This window comes from Cyclospora cayetanensis, unplaced genomic scaffold, assembly GCF_002999335.1.
Source record: "Cyclospora cayetanensis isolate NF1_C8 unplaced genomic scaffold, CcayRef3 CcayRef3_contig_73, whole genome shotgun sequence".
NCBI classification, from domain to species: domain Eukaryota; phylum Apicomplexa; class Conoidasida; order Eucoccidiorida; family Eimeriidae; genus Cyclospora; species Cyclospora cayetanensis.
Genome location: NW_020312734.1, coordinates 127264 through 145142, shown reverse-complemented (window position 1 = coordinate 145142; position 17879 = coordinate 127264). Strand labels below are relative to the sequence as shown.

The following is a 17879-nucleotide window of genomic DNA, read 5'->3' as shown; positions in this document are numbered from 1 at the left end:
TCGGAAGCGTATGCTGTCACTGCGGCTTGTGTGCATATGTGTGTGTGTGTGTGTAAAGTGCTGTCAGCACGGTCCTTGGTGATGTGCGGTTGCACGGAGGCGACATGCAGAACGGCAGCAGACTATGGCTGGAGAATTGGCGAGCTTTCTCTTAAAGGCCCAGACTCGCAAGCGCCGCACTTGGAAGTTTCTGCAAGAGTAGATATTCGGATGACCTTAAGCGGCGATTTTGATGACAAGTTCTTCCTGCAGCTGAAGAAGGGGACGTCCTGCACGACAGGAACGGCTGACGCTACATGGCCGTCGCAAGGATTTGCACCGATCTTTGAGAATCAGGCTACGTGGAAAGCCTTTGACGAGGGGTTAGGTCCCCTTTCTGTCTGCCTTTGCCACAACAGCGAGGGAGAAGGCCTCTCAGACTCTTCCAGCGGCTCCCAGATACCCTTGGCGGTGTGCGAGGATCCAGACAATTACGTTACCAAAGTCGGCCAGATTTTCGTGAGCGGTCCGCTCAAGCAACACGAGGCGTTCAGTTGCCGCACTGGTGCTATCTGCATCGTTCAGTTTCGTCGAATCGGCTTGGATTCGGATGCGGCAAGAAAAGAATGGACTTCAACGCAGGTTTATGCGCAGAAAGTGAGCAAAAAGAATGCCCTTTCTATGAGATCTCACCACACCCCCTTCTCTGCATCCGCTTCCCTTTGCCCGACGTATTGCTAGCCTGGCTTCCCTTTCCCCCTTTCCCCTTCCTCTCCTAGGCAAAAGCCTCGGTTTAACTGCCTGTAGGGTGTGGCTCTTGCTGCAGGAGGACTGCAGCATTGCAGGCACTGTGCTGCACTCCGGCGGCATTTACATCAGCGACACTGAGGTGGGAGAGAAGATCGCCTCAGATGATCCTGCCTACCCCATTGTCTATGAAACGCGAGAGTCAGTCTTCTTGTTTCGTCATCCTGTCGAGCTGGGGGCTGGTAGTTACAGCTTGTGTTGGAAACCTGAAGGCGGCACTGTTGGCATAACCCTCGGCACGTTCAGCATTGAAGGTAGGCCATGCGAGCGATTCCCCCTTTTTCGAAAAACAAGACATCATATTCCTCGCTTTCTTTAGTCAGTTGTGCTCTCTCTCGTCGGTGGCTCTAGGGGATTGAGGTGCAGCTTTTATTTCGTGCGCTGCCCCCTTTTTCCTTTTCGAAAATGGAGTATAAAAAGTCGATGCTTGTAATTTCCAGTGGGCAAGACACTTTACTGCACACTTTTCTGTACGTGCCGCAAAAGAACATGCGCTTGAGGTGGTCCTTCCGCTGTACTGTCGCTTCCTTATCAGGCCCTCTAACGGAGCACAAGTTGGTTCCAGTGGTCATTGGGAAGAAATTTGATGTATCTGTGGCCATGAACTCGGTACTGAAGGAGGAGGACCTTCAATATTATCGGATTTGGGCACATCCGTATAAGGGAGACGATGTCTTTGAAGACTTCGATTGTAAATCGCAGATGAAGCTAATTGCCCCTCCAGATGCCGCGGACTGCACCTTCAGCAACGGGCCTCCTACTGCCCTGAAGCTTAAAGACACTGGCAGTGTCTTGGTTTGGGAAAACGTTTGTGTCGTTGGAGATGAGCTAGAACCAGATGCCACCGCGGGAGATAAATACGCAGTCTGCTTCTGTGATGGACACCTCATGGGATGCAGTACGGCGGACCGCTTTCAGACACTCGTGCAGGCATGGCACCTTACAGGTAGGGAACTGTGCTTAACAGGGTACATGGTATAAATATATATGTATATATCTATATTTATACATATCTACGACCATGCATTGCAAGCCATGGCTGTAGATATATATATATACATTAGACATGTACTGCCTACATTGGAAATGCAGCAGGAGGGCATATTTTCATCGCTCTTCGGATGTAGTGTGTGCTACACCTTACAGCGGCCGCACAGCCTACAGTACAAGTTTTCCTTTTACAGGTTATTATGTACATTTGCACTGGGGCGCTAGCCATGTGGTTGTTTGTTGTTTCTTCACCTAGTCCGCAACTGCTGACTGGAAGGAAACGAGGACGAGGGGCAGGCAGACAGGCAGTCAGTCAGGCAGGCAGACAGGCAGGCATTCAGTCAGTCCCTGATGCGTTCTGCTCGGTATGCTTCAGGCCCATTGCCTATTGTGCGAGAAACGCAGCAACGGTATCTCGCTGGAACTCGATTTTCCTTAGAGATCGAGGGCGTTGGGATGCAGGGCACCCCAGTTATCGGCCTTGCACCTGCCTTTAACGTGGTAACCAACACCAGGTACACCTGCCGCAGCTCGGAGAAGGAGGTTTTGGGGAAGTTTTCGGGCACTGTATCCGCTGATGGAACGCGCGCCACGTTTACAAACGTCTATGTGCCGTTTACAGTTACAGCGGGACTCTTGTGTTGGTGCGCCGATGGCGAGTGTGAAGCGGCATCGGATTTCCTTGTGCAGCTGTCTCGCTATGGCGTTGCAGGTATGCGTAAGCGCGTTTGCAGTGTGAGAAGTGTTTGAAAAACGGGGCGGGGGGGGGGGGCGGAGAAAGGGGCTAAAATGACAGTGTGGATCAGTGTTTCTTAATGCGTCGAGCATGTGCGCTGTGCCGAGAGGCCACCATCTTTTTTCGAGGTTTTCTTGCGACTTGCCGGCAATTGTGTGCCACCCTCCTCTGTCAGGGCCCAGCTTCGTGATTCTGCAAGCGATTGTCAACAGCTACTTCAACGTACAGCTCGTTGGAAGCACTCTGAACCGCAGTGACGCCATCACTATCCGGAAGCCTTCGGAATCGTGTGGGGCCGCTGGCACCGAGTCCATGGATGCGACGCTGATACTCCCGGAAGAGGGGCGCACTTTGAACAGTCTGGGCACAACAAAGGGCTTCACGATTTCAGAAAACGCCCTCTCTGGGGAGACAGAAAAGACGTGGACTTCCTGGCTAATGCGCATCGGGGGGTCCGTGAGTGGATCGCTGAAGATCTGCTACTGCTCCTCGCTGGAAAATTCATGCGGAGAACCAGGCAGCGTGTCGGCGCTGGCTGGCTACATCCAGATACGGGGGCCTGCTAAAGGCGATTTAGAGCTCGTTGGTGAGGCGAAGCGCTCCTGCGTTTTTTTCTTTTCGTCTTCTCCCCGAATATACCTACTTTTTCCCCTTTCAAGTGGCAGCTGTTCACGACTAGGCACAGACGATCCAGGGGCCGCTCTGCGCTTAGACCCCCCAAAGAACAACCGAACATAGGCTTCCTGTCTGGAGGCGAAAGGGGACGTTTTCATGGGTTTGTTTCTCCTCGACTGATCATTGCGTGCCTCATTCTGGTGGCTGGACACCTCCTTTTGCCAAATGCAAACCTTGAGATTAGGCACGCTTGGTGCTGCCCCTCTGCTGCAGCAACCGAGGAATATGGCGAATATCTTATCGTCCGTGGCACAAATCTGTCGACGCGGAACCTTTTGCGATACTTCCAGTACTCCTCCAGCGAGGTGGCCCCGACGGCGGAGGAGGAGGCAACGATCTGCTCTAACCGTAAGGGGCTGAAACGGGCAGACAGAGAGACAGACAGTTCTTGAACCTGTCCTTTGCTGTCTGGTTTTAGCACTGCTTTCTCTTCGATTCGAGCCGCTGCAGATTTTCCGGGTAGCCTTTTAGGAGACGTTCTTCACGCGTTATCCGGAGGCTAGAGTTCTTTGGCGGCTCTCCCTCAACCTCGGGGTTGTGCAGCAGGCTGCTGTTGTGGGGTTTGCGGGGGGGTCCCTACTGTACATCCTGTTACATGTGCATGCGCATGTGAGGATGGGCAACTTGACAAGGTCTGACTCTCCCCCTGCTTCCCCCATGCAGTGCGCCGTCACTTGTATTTTGCGGCAGCCTTTGTGAATGCTGCCCTTCGTCCCTACCGGCCTTCCTCAGTCCGTTCGCGTGTGTCTGCATGCAGCGATAAATGTAGCAGGGGGGGTTACGACGTACCCCGAGGTAGTGAACGCGTCTGGCACGGAGCAGTATTTCTCAGTGACTGTCACCGTGGGAAAGCAATACGTCGCCTGTTGGTCCTTTGGAGAAGACACGACCTCCGTTCCTGACACTATGACGCGTTCTCGATCAGCCCCGATTTTCGCTTCCTCAGAGGCAGAGGACCCCATAGACATTCGGCGCAGTCTGCTTCAAGACGACGAGGTGACTGAGGGCAGCAGCGGTGACGCGGCAAGCGGAGATGTTCTTCTCGATGCAGATGACAGTTCCCTGTCAGCCGTGTCCGCTCCGAATAAGTGGTTCTTCATCTCCTTGTTCTCGCAGACGGGTATGTGAAGGGGCCTCATTTTTTTGCATAGCGGCTGGCTGCGCACAGCAGGAAGGAAGGGCAGGCAAGGCAATAGGTGGCGAAGGAGGGGGAGGGAGGGGGGAGGAAGAAGAGGAAGAGGAAGAGGGTCCCTGCTAATGCGGGGGCTGTGAGGGGGCTGCCTAACCTTAGTTGCTGCTGTTGAGTCTGCTTTCTTTTTCTGAGAAGGAGGTGTTTCCATTGTTGCTGCTGTCGTTGACGCCTCCATGTGGTTGAGTGCAGGTTTCCAACAAGGCGTCCACAATATCGTGAAGGGACATGAAGACACGATAGTCATCCATGGGGTCCTCAATGCCACGGATACATACGAGGCAGTGCTTGGCAAGAGCCACGAAAGCAGCGAGTGCAGCGACATCCTTAAGAACGGAAGCCTGAGGAGTTCGATCTCCATTACGACAGCTTCTGTCACTGAGAGCCGCATGGTTCTGCAGTAAGCTTTGGATATACTTGCATGTTGACTCCCCCGCAGTGCCACATCCCCCGTCCCCCTTTCCTCCTCCCGTGCGCTACCCACCCACCCCTCCTCGCACAGCCGCTGCGAGGTTGCAGAGTAACAGGGCCTTCTTCATAGACTGCTCTTAGTAGTCTATGAAGGCAGCTAAAGGAAGGAGGGGGGGCAAGCTGCGTGCTGCATGCTGCGCATGCATGCAGGATGAAAGCCACAAATCATCTCGGCTGGCACAAGCTGTGCATCAAGAATTCAACGACATCTGGAATCTTCGATGCCGGAACGGTGGAGGTGACCAAGTTCTTTAAAAAGTCGGGCAGGGACATGTACGACACACGTCGCACATTCGTCCTCCCTTGCCTCACAAGCGTGAATAACTCAGCAGGAGAAAAAGTCTGGGAGAGCCCGCAAGTGTGGCTTCCAGACGGCACAGGGCTGTGGAGTGCAACGATCATTGGGGGTGTTGGTGGTTCTGATAAGGAGTATGCGACGCTTAGAGTCAAACCCTCGCCTATGGACAACTTCACAGAGTTGCCGGTATGCGCGCACAGTCACCTTGAGGCAGCAGTCTTCGCCGAACCCTTTCCAGCCCTGCAGGAAAAATGCCACAGTTGTGTGTTTTGTACATCCTTCCATTCACTCTTCAGAGCCAGTTCTTTGTTCTGCTAGTCATAGAGAGAGACAGAGATATATATATATATATATGTATATAGCGAGTAATACAGATAGAGATATATATATATAGCGAGTGATACAGATAGAGATAGGGCCTGCGGCGGCCTGTGGAATGTGCACTCGTTAGAGAGTTTTTCTTTACCTAAACGCCTTATACACAGCTGTTGAAAGACAGGAAGCAAGCGAGTAGGACTACTCTTTCCGGAGAATAGGGCCACTAGAGCATCCAGTAGAAGCTGTTACTCGAGCGCATCGCATGTGTTGTACGGAAATGCGTGGGGGGGTATTTCCTGCAGCAACTGCGCAACGTGTTGGCGTGCGATACCACGAAGAATCAAACGGTGCTGGTATTGGGGGCTACCCACATGTTGGTACTGTATCCGGAGAGCTCACGTTCCCCGGATATCATTTATCATGGAGTGCCTTACCCTGCGGACTTGACCATCGCTAGTGATCAGGTGTTCATCACCAGCTTCGACAGCCATCTGATTACCTCTTTCAGCCTTAGCGATCCTCAAAAGGTCATCTTTTACGAGCCTACCCGTCCAACCCTGCTCTCAGCGGGAGGCATCCAGGTGAGACTTCGTCCAAAGGCAGAAGCGCCGTGCGTTGCCTTTCGCCGTTTGAGGCCATCCGACTACTGTAGAAGTAGTAGTATAGTACTGTTGCGGCGCAGTAGAATATATGAGGAGTCGACTTCTGCTGGAGGTGGCTTCGGCTGCAGTTTTTGACCCTGCGAAAGCCTCGTCTTTCCCCGCCTCCGAAGAGAGCGATCAAAGGCACACGAGTGCGAGTGCCCTGCTGCGTCAAACCTTTTGCATGTGCAGGCCGTAGAAAACATTGACGGCGGCGAGACGTCAATTTTTGTGGCGGATACGGTAGGCGGGCTGATCGGGAGGCTCAAGATTCTGCCTGAAGATCTGCAACAAGCCAGCAACGGAAGCACAATCACAAGGGAATGGACTGCCATCTTCGGCGAGCAGAAGTCAGATTTCCGAAATACCGAAGGCGTCAACAGACCGTTTTGTGTCGGGGAGTTCGTCACGCCGTATTCCACGCAGGAGAATATGAATCCCTTGCTGGTTGTTGGAGAGGTGTGTTTTGCCGGGAAAAAAAGCTTATTCTGCATTTAGAATCGTCCGAGGCTGTGGGGCCTCCTCCTGACCGCCGCGCTGTACGGCGATGGTGCCTTCATTCGACGTGTCTGCCGCCCTCTAATCGCGCTGCATGCATGCCAACACTGGAGACCGCAATAGTACTCGATAGGCCTTCTTTAAGGCAGATTTCAGCGGCTCTCTCTCACATGATGCGTCTGTCTGTGTAGATGTATTTGTATGTACGTATATGTACATGTGTACGTATGTATGTATGTATGTATGTATATGCGTATGTGTATGCGTGTGTATTTGTATGTATATGTATGTATTTGTATGCGTGTGTATGTATTTGTGTGTATGTGTATGTATTTGCATACGTGTGTATGTATTTGTATCTATGTGTATGTATTTGTATGCATGTGTATGTGTATGTACGGGTGTCTGTATCTGTCTGTCTGGCGTTTGTCTGCAGCTCATAACAGACCGCATAACATTTTTGAGTATGGACGACAACAAGCTGTCCTTTTATCGCCAGATTAACCTGGGCGTGTCCAAGTTTATAACAGGTCTGCGTCTAACAAATGAGGTCTTGCTGCTTACCTCCAAGCAGTGGTCTGTGGAGCAGGAACTTGGTCGGGCAGAAGTGGCTTACATTAAGCTCAGCCAGCTGATCGACAACGTGTACTTCACGTATCCAGATTTTAGCAAGAAGCTTCAGGCTGGGCTTCGCTACCGGTTCCTTCCCTTAGTGACAGGTCCGCATCTCCAGTGCAACCTGCCTCCTAGCCTCACCACTCTGCCGTTCCCCTCCCTCCCTTGCCTCCCCTTCCCGTCTCTGTCTCGCAGCTGCTGCCTTCGAGACTTGCCTAGAGAGCCTCCCTGTGTGGCGTTCGTTGCCCAGTAGCTGTGGGACTGCACCGGCACGCATGCAAAACTAGAGACTCACAAGCCCTACCGACGCGCTTGCCTGTGTGTATATGTGTGTGTATGTGTATGTATGTATATATATATATATATATGTGCCGCTTTGTTGCATGCCTGTATATTTACAAACAGGTCAGGATATCCAGTTCTTCAAGGAGGATGCAGAATCAGGAGACCCTCTGCATTCGATGGGCTTCACGCTTGACTCAAAGACGGGAGAAATCGAGGGCATGCTGACGGCAACTGTGACATCCCGAGTGGTCATTGTAGGAGGTGATCTCTTGGGGTCCTATACATGGTCCTTCGAGTTTGAAGCTGGCTGTCAGTCTGGCGAATACTTCAACGATTCCTCCAACAATTGCGAGCCGTGCCCTTTGGGAACCTTCCGTGACGAAGAGACAGAGCTTCAGACCTGTCAAGAACACAAAGCTAACAGCACGACGCTGCAGACAGGATCTACAAACCTTTCGCAATGCGCATGCGTAGAGGGCTACGAAATAGGGCAGCTAGGGTATTGTCAGCCGTGTCCAGCAGGTGCGTGTAGCCGCGTGTGCGATCTCCATCTGCCTTCTGAAGTGATTTGATCTCTCGAGCACTGTCCAGCATAAACGCATGCAGGCGTTCAGAGCTTCGTGCATGCGTTGGGGGGGCTGGTGCATTGTAAGGCCGCCGCTGTGGGGTGTAGACGTGCGGGTGTGCCGAAGGGACCTACAAGGCCATCACAGCCGACGCAAAGTGTACAGGCCGCTGCCCACAACACATGTACAGCGATAAGACTGGAGCCGATAGCCTCGAATCGCTACGCTGTCAGTGGTAAGTCGAATGGGGTCTTGACACCTCACCAGGGAAAGAAAGGCTTTATTGGGTGCCTTCCGGTGCCTTGTCTGTTAAGAGCCTTTTCCTGTTTATCTGCTTGGTCCTACATATATATACATATACATATATATAATTATAGATATTCATATACTTATCTAAATATTTATACATATATACACACCTTTGTCCATATATATGCATATGCGCGTACATACATATACACATATATATACATGTATAAATATCTATATATTTATAAATGTATATGTATATATATTTTTTTACATGTATATATTTAAATATGTATAAATTATATATCACACTAAACCATATACATGCATCTACGCATATACATATTTATATGTATGCATATACATTAGTTGCTGCGAACACGACTCGCCCGTGTCGGTGGTGACGTGTGCCTGCGCATGTTTGCAGCGAACCTGGGTTTTACTTGGCAGAGTCTGGATGCCAGAGCTGCGAAGTCGGGACCTATTGCGCAGGGAACATGTCTCCTCCCGTGCAGTGTCCTGAGTACCAGACGACTGCGAGCGCTGCCAGCTCAAGCCCGAGTAACTGCGTTTGCACCGTGGGATATTACCGCAGCGGGGAGAGATGCGTGCCTTGCAATATTCTCACGTACAAGCCGACTATAGGCGATGATGCCTGCATGCAGTGCCCCCAGCCGGCAGTCAGCGTTGCTCAAGACCAGAAGATCCTCTCCTCCTCATCCCCAGATACATCCATGTTCTCCATAAAGAAGGGCGCTACCCAGCAGTCCGAATGCGAAATCTGCGCCAGCGGATACTATTTTGATTTCGTCTCTATGGGAGGCTGTGTCCCCTGCAAGAAGGATTACTATTGTCCTGGTTTCCAACTGGGCATGCTTGCCTGTAAGAACCAATCCGTCACTTCAGGTATAGGAGCAGAGACGGTATTCCAGTGCGGGTGAGCTTTGGCTATGTGCCGCACAAAGCGGCACCCTAATCTTTCGCGCGAACGTGGGGATTTGTACAGGCCACGGCGTGAGAGTGTCAGATCGGAGGGTGGCGGGATGAAATTGCGGGGAAAGGAGATGGAAGATTGGGGGCAAAGGAGATGGAAGATTGGGGGAAAGGAGATGGAAGATTGGGGGAAAGGAGATGGAAGATTGGGGGGAAAGGAGAGGCAAAAGGAAAGATTGGGGGGAAAGGAGAGGCAAAAGGAAAGATTGGGGGGAAAGGGGAGGCGAAAGGAAAGATTGGGGGGAAAGGAGAAAAATGATAGGGGAGAGACGATTGAAAAAAATTGGGGAGGTGCCTACCTACCTACCTACCTACCCACTTTGGGTGTTTGGCGCACTGTGTATTCGATGTTTTTGTGCCTCTACATATTACGTTGGTGTGTTTGATGAAGCCTTTTTGGATCCTTTTTGGGGGGTTTCCTGTGGAGGCCTTTGTGCCTATTCTATAGAGCCTGCCTGCCTGCCTGCCTGCCTGCCTGCCTGCCTGCCTGCCTGCCTGCCTGCCTGCCTGCCTGCCTGCCTGCCTGCCTGCCTGCCTGCCTGCCTGCCTGCCTGCCTGCCTGCCTGCCTGCCTGCCTGCCCTTGAGTGGCGTATGCCTTAGGCAGATCGTGTGCATGTGCCGTCAAAGCCACTCCCCCTTCCCCCCCCGCCACCTTCCACCCTGCTTCTGGAAGCTGAGTCTGTTACCTTGGTGTATTGTGTGTCGTGCATCGTGCATTTTCTCAGGTGTCCTAAGGGATATGGCCGCGCAGTAAGCCGTAATCCGCTGGACCTCTCGATTACATGCAGCCCCTGTCCGGAGAATTTCTTCCAGCACATGGATGGCGCGGATTTTGAGTGTTTGCCCTGCCCAGCCAACTCTTTCACGAAGACAGCGATGTCTTCGAGTATCACAAGCTGCGTGGCAAAGCCCGGGTATAGCGCCCTAGAGAATCTTCAGGCTCTGAGTTCTCAAGGCGACGAAGACACCGGAGATATCGAAGACTCTAAGAGCGACACCTTCTTAGAAGCTCTGGAACTCATTAAGGAGGTTGAAAAGTCGTATGAAAGCGTGAGTACAGAAGACCTGCAGGAGATCACCGTTTTCTGCAAGGAGGACACGCAAGCGATCCAACACTACGATATGCCCGAATTCATGACCACCCACTATGCCTCGTCCCTGGCGGAGTGCCAAGAAGCTTGTGTAAAGAACGTTTACTGCACCAGCTTCGCGTTTTCGAAGGAAGACATGTATCCTACGCATACAAACAGCGTTATGAACTACACCGGCGTCTACGTGTATGCGTACTGGCCATGCCAGCTCTTCATGTTCGGATCAGCCGCTGCCACGGATGTCGCAAAGTGGAACGATATTTGGGAAGGCACCGAGGCACGTCATTAGGAGCAAAACTTGCATGCTCGAAAAACCCCTGTATTTCCCGAATTCATCGTTGCAGAGTACCCACAAACGTGCTTTGTTCAGGGCTGTCCGTCGTGTGCATGCATGTAGCGGACCTGCCTGCCTGCCTGCCTGCCTGCCTGTTCTGTTGCCACCTTTTTGTTGCCCACATACACACAGAGACGTAGATACAGAGAGACATACATACATACAGACATACATACGGAGACACACACAACCTGAGACGAGTGTTTGTTGTGCAACTGCACGGGTTCGTCTAGGATTTTGTCAAGGGCGCGCATAGCATCTGCGTTGGATGTCAGGGGAAATTGTGTCTGCTTTTTTTGCAGGTAGAACGAGGCAAGGCCGTTGGATGCGTTGTTGGACGTGTGGAGGACGAGCTCACGTGGCAGCGCCTCCGGTTTATTGAGTGTCCTTTGAATGCATACTGTCCAGGAGACAAAGCAGCCAATATCTATGAGTGCCAGGATTACTCCGTCACGCTTAGCACTGGCGCATACTCGGGGGAACATTGTCTGTGTGTGCCTGGACACGAGCTTGTGGGACATGTGTGTGAGCAATGTAAGTTGGGGTCTTACAAAAATACAACTGAGAACGTCGCATGCACGGAGTGCCCGCAGTTCTTTACTACGAGCATCACAGCCAGCACAAGTGCCTATGAGTGCACCTGTCAAGCGGGTATGTACATGGCACCTGCGGGATCTGATGAGGAGTTAGAGAGTGATGTAAGCAACGCAGCCGACGAGTCACCTATTTACAGCGGCGAGCTTGACCCCTCCGCGTTGCAGACAGTGGCAACAGCGCGTTCTCTGCGGGATTTTCACAAGCATAGGGAGTTGGCGGTAGCTTCATCTGGAGGAGTTTCCATGACAGAGGTGCTGCATCTGCCATGGCTCGAGCAGGAAGTCCGAGAAGAGCTAGAGAAAGTAGTGGAGTTGGGGGTTTGCATGCCTTGTCACCAGGGCATGTTCTGTCCTGGCTTGTGGAAGGATCCCCCAACCAACTCTACCCACATGCCACCGCAGATATGCATCGAAGGATCGAGCGTGCCCCTTTCTACCGTCAATGCAGACAGCGTTGAAAAGTGCTTATGCCTCGCAGGCTACGCCTACGGTCGTTCTTCAGACACCGCAGTGACATCAGATTCATACTTCACCTGCAGCAAGTGCCCCCCTGCGACGTATAAGGAACTGCAGGAAAACTCCCCGTGTTCGGGTCGGTGCATGAGAGACGCGGAGACGTATCCAGGGGCAGTGAGCAAGAGCCAGTGCTTCTGCCAAGTGGGAAGATACGCCATAGAAGCAGGAGATGCGGAGGGATCATTCAGTTGTGTCGAGTGCGTCAGCGGGGGCGTTTGTACTGGCGGCTTTAAGGAAGATGTCATCAAGGCTATCGAGGACAACCCCGAATACACCAACATCTCGATTGCCGATCACACAATCCCGTATCCGCAAAAGGGATGGTTTGCCGTATTCAAGCATGCCTCAAATGAAGCGTGGCAACCCGGGCAGCTATCCGCGTCTGAAGAGACTGGGGAGACCGCTGCTTTTAGCGCTTCCGCAGGAGAACTCTCGACTGCGCCCCTCTCTCTCGTGCAGCAATCCACGGATCGCGTGCCTGACATCCACCCATGTCCGATCGATTATCGATGCCACGGCGGTCCTGACAACGAGTGCGCCGAGGGGGGCACGGGATACCTCTGCAGCAGATGCGTGCGTGGATACGATATTGCACACCATGGGGCTGTATGCACGGAGTGTGAGCCTATGTGGTTCGGTTTTATGTATCTATTTGTTGTTCGACTGGTAGTGTGCCTGATTGTATGGATCATTGCGGCCGTCAGCTGTCTGGCCGTGCGGAACCCCTCCTGTATACATCCCATCTTGATCCGCATTTGGCTGTCCAACGTATTTCTATTCTTCCTATTCGGCTTCTTTCCGGAAAATAGCGTCTCTTCCCTCGTTGAGTGGGCCCCCATCTACCGTGTTGTGTTTGCATACCCCGTCTTTGTCTTCATCCGTTATCCGAAGGTCTTCTGCATCCTGGAGCAACTCGGCATGCCGCTGGGCTTTAGAGAGTCCTGGTATTTGCAAAAGTTCGTGCAAATACTCGTCCCCGTGCTAGACACGTGCATCCTTGCACTTCTCTGCGGGGTGGCTCTCCTTCTCTTCAAGCTCTACAAGCGGTCCAAAATTCAGAGGGTCCAGCTTGTCTTGAACCACGCCAGGCAAGTGCATGCAGGAGACGTATGGGCTATGCGCACCATCGAAAATATCCAGGATACCCGTTGCTTAGGCCTTTTTCATTACATCAGTCCCCCAGATGCCACGACTTCCCAAAAGATCGTGCGCTTCTTCGGAGACCTCGTACCTGCCTTCATGATCATCTGGTTCTGGAGTCTGCCCTTCCTCGTCATCGAGTGCACCCAGCTCATAGGCTGCGTTTCTACCTCCTACAAGGATGAACCCGCCTTGACTGTCCTCACGGCTCTGCCTGAGCAAGAATGTTCGCTCAGCGAGCCTTGGTTCCTTGCAGGCTTCGTCCTAGGGGTACTTGGAATTCTGGTATGGGCTGTCGGTAGCATCATTGTCTTCTGTGTGTGGATGCTCTACACCGACAATGCCGATAAACTTGAGGCCCGCTTCCGCTACGGCTTCCTCTCTAACGGCTACGAATTTCAGTACAGAGCGTGGGAAATGCTGCTCATGGGTCGGAAGCTGGTTTGCGCGTGTCTCCTCACGCTGCAGCTTCACATGAGTGCTGCTGGCACGCAGGAAGTATTCAGGAACTCGGTGAATCTCCTTATCGCTACAATGTGCTTGATTCTGCAGCTCTTGATCGAGCCGTACGACCGCCGCAGCCACAACTTGACGAACCGGATAGAATTTCTGGGGCTCTTAACCAACGTGGTAAACTGCATGGCTATTCAAGGCAGCTATTCGTTCACGATCTTCAAGTGGCTAGGGCCTTTGCCGCTCATCACTTGTGGGCTGTTTCACATGTGTGTCTTCTGGAGTCTCTTCGTGGAGGCCGGACGGATGGTGCTAATGAGGCCCCACTTGGCTCGGCTGCCCTCACCCTGGCGGTATTTCAACCTAACGGCGCGATCTCTAGCCCGCCTTTACACCCGCGGCAACGCCAAAGTATACTACAACTACATCACGAAGGAAATGGTGTTGGAAGCTGCGGCGAAGTCCCGCGTGTTTCACATTCGCAGGATGATCCAGAGAAAGAAGAAGCTCACAGACTACAGAAAGATCAACTACGAAAACAGGACGTACTTCGTGTCCGCCCTAACAGATTCACTCTCTCGACTCGTCATTTCGTGGTGTCAGTTCACAATTCCTGGCGATTGGTTGGACTTCACCATTCGCTATTCTTTCTGCTACTGTTTCTGGATGCGGCATCGGGCTTCCAGCCTGAGAGAGCCGTTAGACCTGGAGGAGTTCGATGCCTTACGGCCTTCCCTCTTCAACGAGTGCTATGTGGAGATGGGTGAAGACGACGATGGCCTCTTGGGCTTAGACACACAATGCAGCGCAGTGGAAGCGGAGTTTCTTGACATGATGGTTGATGATGATGTCTATGATGACAGCCCAATCACCCTTATGGAACTGTACGTAGCCGTGCAGTCGATGCGTTATATCCCGAAGGGCCAGCTTCGGCGGTTGCATATGTGGTATCGGGAGCGCATGGCTGCGGCTGCGAGCTCAGACGTGCCTGCGCTACGTAAAGAAAACGAGGAACTGGAAGTTGAATTGCAGCAGCTGAGTGATGCCCTCTGCAGCCGCTATGCGCAGTCGGACGTAGCCCCTGCCTTCAACGTTTTGGACTTCTTCTTTACTGTCGAAATGATGCACGAAGCGGAGGCAGAGAACGACCGCATGAGAAAGGATATAGAAAAGGAGATTCAGAAGATCCTGAGCGCGAGGGCCGCCCGATCTGTTGCTGAGCGGGTGTACATAGAACTGGAGAAGGCAGAAGGACAGGAGTTGGAAGACGTGCTCAGGTCGATCGAAGCAGCGACACAAGAGGAGGAGAGTCCAAAGGACCGTACCGAGTATCTGGAACCGGCTCTCGGGAAGGGACAAAAGAAGGTAAAGACTCGAGACAAAGAGGCTGATCAAACCGTAAAACGGCATCTTCTCCTGCCTGCAGCGGGCCGTCCAAGCCACATGAACCTCCCGCGCAAGCGCGTATTGCGCCCGAGTTTTTCAGGCCTTGAGGAGGACTCCGGAGGCAAGTCGCGTCGTTCATTATCGCGTGCGATGCTGCACAAACCTCAGGGAAGCCGCACCATTTCACCCGTTGGCTATGGTGGCACCCAGGAAAATGGCGGGGGGGACGGCTCTACCCGCCGCCGCATCAGCGTAGAGCTCGACGAAATCAGCCGAGATGGCAATGGTGTGAAACGGCCCGTGAGGCGCATCTCCTTAACAGCTGCTTCGTCAATGACTGCGGACACTGGCCGACCACGCACTGTGCAAACGCACAGCAGCTTCAGCTCAGAGGATGTCGGCGGATCCGTTGCTGGAAAACGAACTCTTAAAAGTAGCTCCTTAGTAGCCACACCTTCCGACTCCGCTTCCTCAGGCGAGGAGAGAGCCAGCGGAGCTACCAAAAGGACAGCCAGGAGGCCCTCCTTGCAGCAACCTCACGAATCCACAAAGGAGATCGCAGAAGGCAAAACCGCAGAGAGCGAGGCCGCCACCACTCGTAGAACACTGACAGTTGGTAGAGGCACTGCGCGACAGGCAGATTCCCCAGAGCCATCTCAACCCCCATCCAGGCGGACTCTGGGCATACGGAGATCTGGGGAAGCTGAACCCAAAGACTCACGGCCTGAGGCATCGCCCCAAGAAGGCTCTAAGCCTGAACCTAAGCGAGCTATCGGCTTGCACAAGAGGCCACCAGGGGACAAGCAAGACAAAACTGAATAACTGAACAGGATGACACCTAATGTAGAGAGTTGCACCTGTGTGCCGTTTTTAGAGCCCTCCGGCCCAACGGACGCCCCTGGCGGGGTGGGGAGCAAGGGGCAGGGATTGCTCACAGAACCGCGTTCCCACAGTGCCTTGACGAGTCAAGGAACTGGCATGTTTGAAAAGACTTCATTTAGTACTTTATTGAATGCCGCCGGCACAAAGCCAATTCAGTGTCAAAAAGTCACCCCCATTGCTGCACGTCTACTTGTCCGCAGCTCTATCGGCTGTTATTTTGGCATGCGGGGGTGCCGGACGAGTTTTTAATTTCTCATTGCTTTCCATTTGTGCAGTCGCGCAATGGATGTGGGGACGTGACAGCTATCCTGCGGTATATAGGGGTGATTTAGTCTATTGATGTGGTCAGAGTTGATGCAGTGCGGAGCAACTTGCATGGGGCCTCGCTCTCTTGCTGCCGCTCGGTTGTGCCCTGTAGTCTTTGCACGAAGAAGAGGCGTCAAGGGGCCCTATTTAAAAGTTCTGTTTGAACTGATTGTATGTAAACTATACGCAGGGGGAAATTCGCGCGAGGAAAGGCACGAAGACGCCTAGCCATTCGCGAGACTCTCTGTGGAACTGCGGAGCAGACTCTACCGCTGCACTCCCCCAAAGCGTCAGAGGATGCATTATTGGATGAAGTAGTGCCTTAAACAACCCTGCTACATTGGGGGGACTTCTTCAGAAACTGAGCGGTTAAACATGAGGGTACAGTGGGGAGCTGGCATGCACGGAATGAGTGGAAGCTTCGGGCGATTCTCTGTCTCAAACGGAGCCAAGGTGCCAAGAGAGTTTGGTGGCAGTCATTACTGCATTAAAATACTGCAACTTATCAGGATTTGTGCAAAAAGCGAACGAATCCATCCTTCCACAAGGCGTGTACAACTGCGTAGGCGATGATAGTCAAAAGCTAGTACGTACTTCAGCGCGTACAAATAGCCGTAATAAGCTGAGATCGAAAAGCCATTATGGGCATATGTAAGCATTACGGCGTGTGCGTACCTCCTTGCCACTGTAAGCGTCTGTCGGGTTCCTGCAGCCCATCTCGGTAAGACTCAACTCAATTCGCCTCGCACTTGATACTTTTGGCCGTCTTCACGCTGCATGAAGCAAGAACAGTTCAATTGGTGTGCGACACATTTGTACTCCCACGGGGCAGTGCCGTTCCCCGCCTCCCTGGCTTGCGGCTTCCCCTGTCGGTAGGGGCGTCTCGCCTTTGTAGAGCCGAGCATGCCTTCAGGTGCCTCGACTTAGTGGGGGTTACTAGACAACCCCAAATCAGCACTGTTATTTGCAGCCTAACACTAAGACAGGCACCGAAGTGACATTGAAGTAACGGTCTTGAGACGGATCCAACGGAGTGTAGAGTTGCTGAGCCAAAGAGTTCTAGTTGTTGCTGTAGATGCACGTGGGTAGAGGAGTGCGGCTCGCCGACAACTTTGAAGACACATCAGTGCTCGCTACTTCGTCTAAACGCCAATATTGCGTAGAGGCCCCTAGGCCAAACATGCAGCGAAGTGTATTCGGAGTTTCATACTGGTGAGTGCACAGCTTGGCCAGTTGTCTGGTGTGGGGAACGGACGGCTCACGCTGCAGCAGCAGCAGCTAGCAGTCCCAGCAGCAGCAGGGATCTTTCATCCCTGTCGCATGCAGCGTGGTCTCGAAGGCTTGCACCTCTCTGCCAGCCTTTTGCAGGACTCACCGTTTAGGAATATCTTATATTTTCTGTTTTTCGGAATATTCTGGTGCTATTCTGTCTCTCGGGGCACTACAGCAGAGTCCCGAAGTGTGGCGGGAGCCCTTGGATGTGCGGCAGATCCTCTTGTTCTTCATCCCTGGTTCATGGGTTGCCGTTAAACGCACCCTTTCCAGACTTATAATAGTCGGATTTCATTTGGGGGTTCGCCACGCCCATAAATCCCGCTTATCTGCCACCATCCTTCCTGCCTCCGCTGTGTGCAGGGGGCTGCAGAGACACCTTCCCGCGCTGCGCCGCTACCGTCTTGGTCTTCCGCCACTGCGGCCTCCTGCAGCCTTCCTTCGGGGTGTCCTTAAAACTCTAGGAGTCGCCTTCTGCCCATATTGTGGGCACGTCTGCAGCCTCTTAGACCCTAGCAGGCAGAAGCAACTCGAAGAGACGACACAGTGCAATGTTACTCTTAGAGGAGGCCACCCTGAGTACACCGTGAGG

General features: G+C 52.7%; 1 protein-coding gene across 1 annotated transcript in view; it reads left to right on the top strand.

The window, feature by feature from the left end:
* LOC34621419 overlaps window positions 1-15649 on the top strand; it is a 37957-nt gene extending 22308 nt beyond the window's left edge. Inside the window, 17 exon segments of the mRNA XM_026335579.1 lie at window positions 59-636; window positions 806-1040; window positions 1322-1732; window positions 2153-2488; window positions 2688-3098; window positions 3401-3535; window positions 3945-4307; window positions 4569-4776; window positions 4998-5331; window positions 5766-6044; window positions 6297-6563; window positions 7039-7321; window positions 7623-8024; window positions 8195-8303; window positions 8745-9269; window positions 10100-10679; window positions 11039-15649. Of these exon segments, the coding sequence (XP_026191364.1) occupies window positions 59-636; window positions 806-1040; window positions 1322-1732; window positions 2153-2488; window positions 2688-3098; window positions 3401-3535; window positions 3945-4307; window positions 4569-4776; window positions 4998-5331; window positions 5766-6044; window positions 6297-6563; window positions 7039-7321; window positions 7623-8024; window positions 8195-8303; window positions 8745-9269; window positions 10100-10679; window positions 11039-15649 (10067 nt within the window).
* Window positions 15650-17879: the final 2230 nt, after the last annotated feature.